Source organism: Sciurus vulgaris, assembly GCF_902686455.1.
Source record: "Sciurus vulgaris genome assembly, chromosome: 11".
Taxonomy (NCBI): Eukaryota; Metazoa; Chordata; class Mammalia; order Rodentia; family Sciuridae; genus Sciurus; species Sciurus vulgaris.
In genome coordinates, this window is record NC_136472.1 from 67,406,667 (window position 1) to 67,409,070 (window position 2,404).

The following is a 2,404-nucleotide window of genomic DNA, read 5'->3' on the forward strand; positions in this document are numbered from 1 at the left end:
ATGAAACAACTCACTGATTTTAAGATTTATTATGAAACCACAGTAATCAACACATGTGGTACCAGTGCCAAGGTAGATGAGTGAATGAATGGAACAGAACAAGTCTAAAGAGACCCATGCACATATGATCAATGGGGATAGGACAAAGGTGCAAAGCCAATTCAGTGGAGAGAGAACCGGCTTTTAACAAATGGTAGTGCAACAATTGCATCTATATATACAAGGGGTTGGATTTTGTTCTATACCTTGCACAATTTAAAAAAAAATCATCTCAACATGAGCCATAGACTGAATGTAAAATCTAAAAAAAAAAAAAAAAAAAAAAAAAAAAAAAAAAAAAAAAAACCTTCTAGAGGAAAATCAAGAGATGTTCTTTGAGATCTTAGATTAGGAAAGATTTCTTAGATAAAACACTAAAAGTCGAATCCATAGAGAAAAATCTGCCAAGTGAACATCATCAAAATCAAGAACGCGAAGATTCCAGTGGTGCGGGCTTGAAGTGCAGGCCCAACGGCGCCGCAGACGCTAGCTCCATTCTGCTCCAGTCCGCGTCCCTCCCTGGGCCGGGCTGGCACACTTGTCTTTCTCTTCCCTCATGGCGCTGCTCCGACGCCCGACGGTGTCCACTGATTTGGAAAATATTGACACAGGAGTTAATTCTAAAGCTAAGAGTCATGTGACTATTAGGCATGGGGTTTTAGAAGAAATTGGAAATAGAGTTACAACCAGAGCAGCACAAGTAGTGAAGAAAACTCAAAACACCAAAGTATCAGTTCAGCCCACCAAAGCAACAAATGGCAACAAACTGAAACCTACTGCTTCTGTGAAACCAGTACAGATGGAAATGTTGGCTCCAGAGGATCCGTCTCCCATACCTGAGGATGTCTCCATGAAGGAAGAGAACCTCTGCCAAGCTTTTTCTGATGCTTTGCTCTGCAAAATTGAGGACATTGATAATGAGGATTGGGAGAACCCTCAGCTCTGCAGTGATTACGTTAAGGATATCTACCAGTACCTAAGACAGCTTGAGGTTTTGCAATCCATAAACCCACATTTCTTAGATGGAAGAGATATAAATGGACGTATGCGTGCCATCCTGGTGGACTGGCTGGTTCAAGTCCACTCCAAGTTTAAGCTTCTGCAGGAAACTCTATACATGTGCATTGCTGTCATGGATCGATTTTTACAGGTTCAGCCAGTCTCCCGTAAGAAACTTCAATTGGTTGGGATTACAGCTTTGCTCTTGGCTTCCAAGTATGAGGAGATGTTTTTTCCAAATATAGAAGACTTCGTTTATATCACCGACAATGCTTATACCAGTTCTCAAATCCGAGAAATGGAAACTCTAATTTTGAAAGAACTGAAGTTTGAGTTGGGTCGACCCTTGCCATTACACTTCCTAAGGCGAGCATCAAAAGCTGGGGAAGTTGATGTTGAACAGCACACATTAGCCAAATATTTGATGGAGCTGACTCTCATTGACCATGACATGGTGCATTATCACCCTTCTAAAGTAGCAGCAGCTGCTTCCTGCTTGTCTCAGAAGGTTCTAGGCCAAGGAAAATGGAACTTAAAGCAGCAGTATTACACTGGATACACAGAGAATGAAGTATTAGAAGTCATGCAGCACATGGCCAAAAATGTGGTGAAAGTAAATGAAAACTTAACTAAATTCATCGCCATCAAGAATAAATATGCCAGCAGCAAACTCCTGAAGATCAGCACGATCCCTCAGCTGAACTCCAAAACCATCAAAGACCTTGCCTCCCCTCTGATGGGGAGGTCCTAGGCTGCTGCAGCTTCATCCATGCACTTTTTCTTACTGTTGTAAAACTCTTGATTCTGTACATAGTCCTCTGGTCTATTTCAAGAAACCTCTTCTCAGACTAATTTTCTAAATGTATATTGAGGAAAAATAAAGCTATTGATTTTTCTTAAGGTTAAAAAAAAAAAAAACAAGAACGTTTGCTCTTTGAAGGACACTATTAAGATAATGAAAAAGCGAGCCACAAACCAGAAGAAGATATTTGCAAATTTCATATTTAATGAGGGACTTGTCACAAGTGTATGAAGCTCTGAAAACTAAGAAAATAAGCAACCAGATTTTAAAAATGAGCAAAAAGTTTGAAGAAATAATTCACCAAAGAAGGTATGCAGATTTCAAAAGGCACATGAAAAGATGTTCCATATTCCAAGTCACTGAAGAAGTGAAAATTACACTTCTATTAGATTATCAAAAGTCAAACACAGATCAAGTGATAGCAAGTCTGTAGAGCAACTAGACTTCATGCTGTTGAGACAGACGTAAAATGGCACATCACCTTAGAAAATAGCTCCTTAGTTTTTTGTTTTTAATTAACTTTTTACTTACTACCACACATCCAGCTTCGCTATATAACCAAGA

General features: G+C 39.4%; 1 protein-coding gene across 1 annotated transcript; it reads left to right on the forward strand.

The window, feature by feature from the left end:
* The first annotated feature begins 483 nt into the window (after positions 1-483).
* LOC306640431 (G2/mitotic-specific cyclin-B2-like) lies at positions 484-1,939 on the forward strand. The gene has a single exon (XM_079104712.1). The coding sequence runs from the start codon at positions 596-598 to the stop codon at positions 1,787-1,789; it is 1,194 nt and encodes a 397-aa protein (XP_078960838.1). The 5' UTR covers positions 484-595; the 3' UTR covers positions 1,790-1,939.
* Positions 1,940-2,404: the final 465 nt, after the last annotated feature.

Coding starts and splice junctions, on each gene's coding strand:
- LOC306640431 (XM_079104712.1), top strand. CDS start 596: ATGGCGCTGCTCCGACGCCCGACGGTGTCCACTGATTTGGAAAATATT.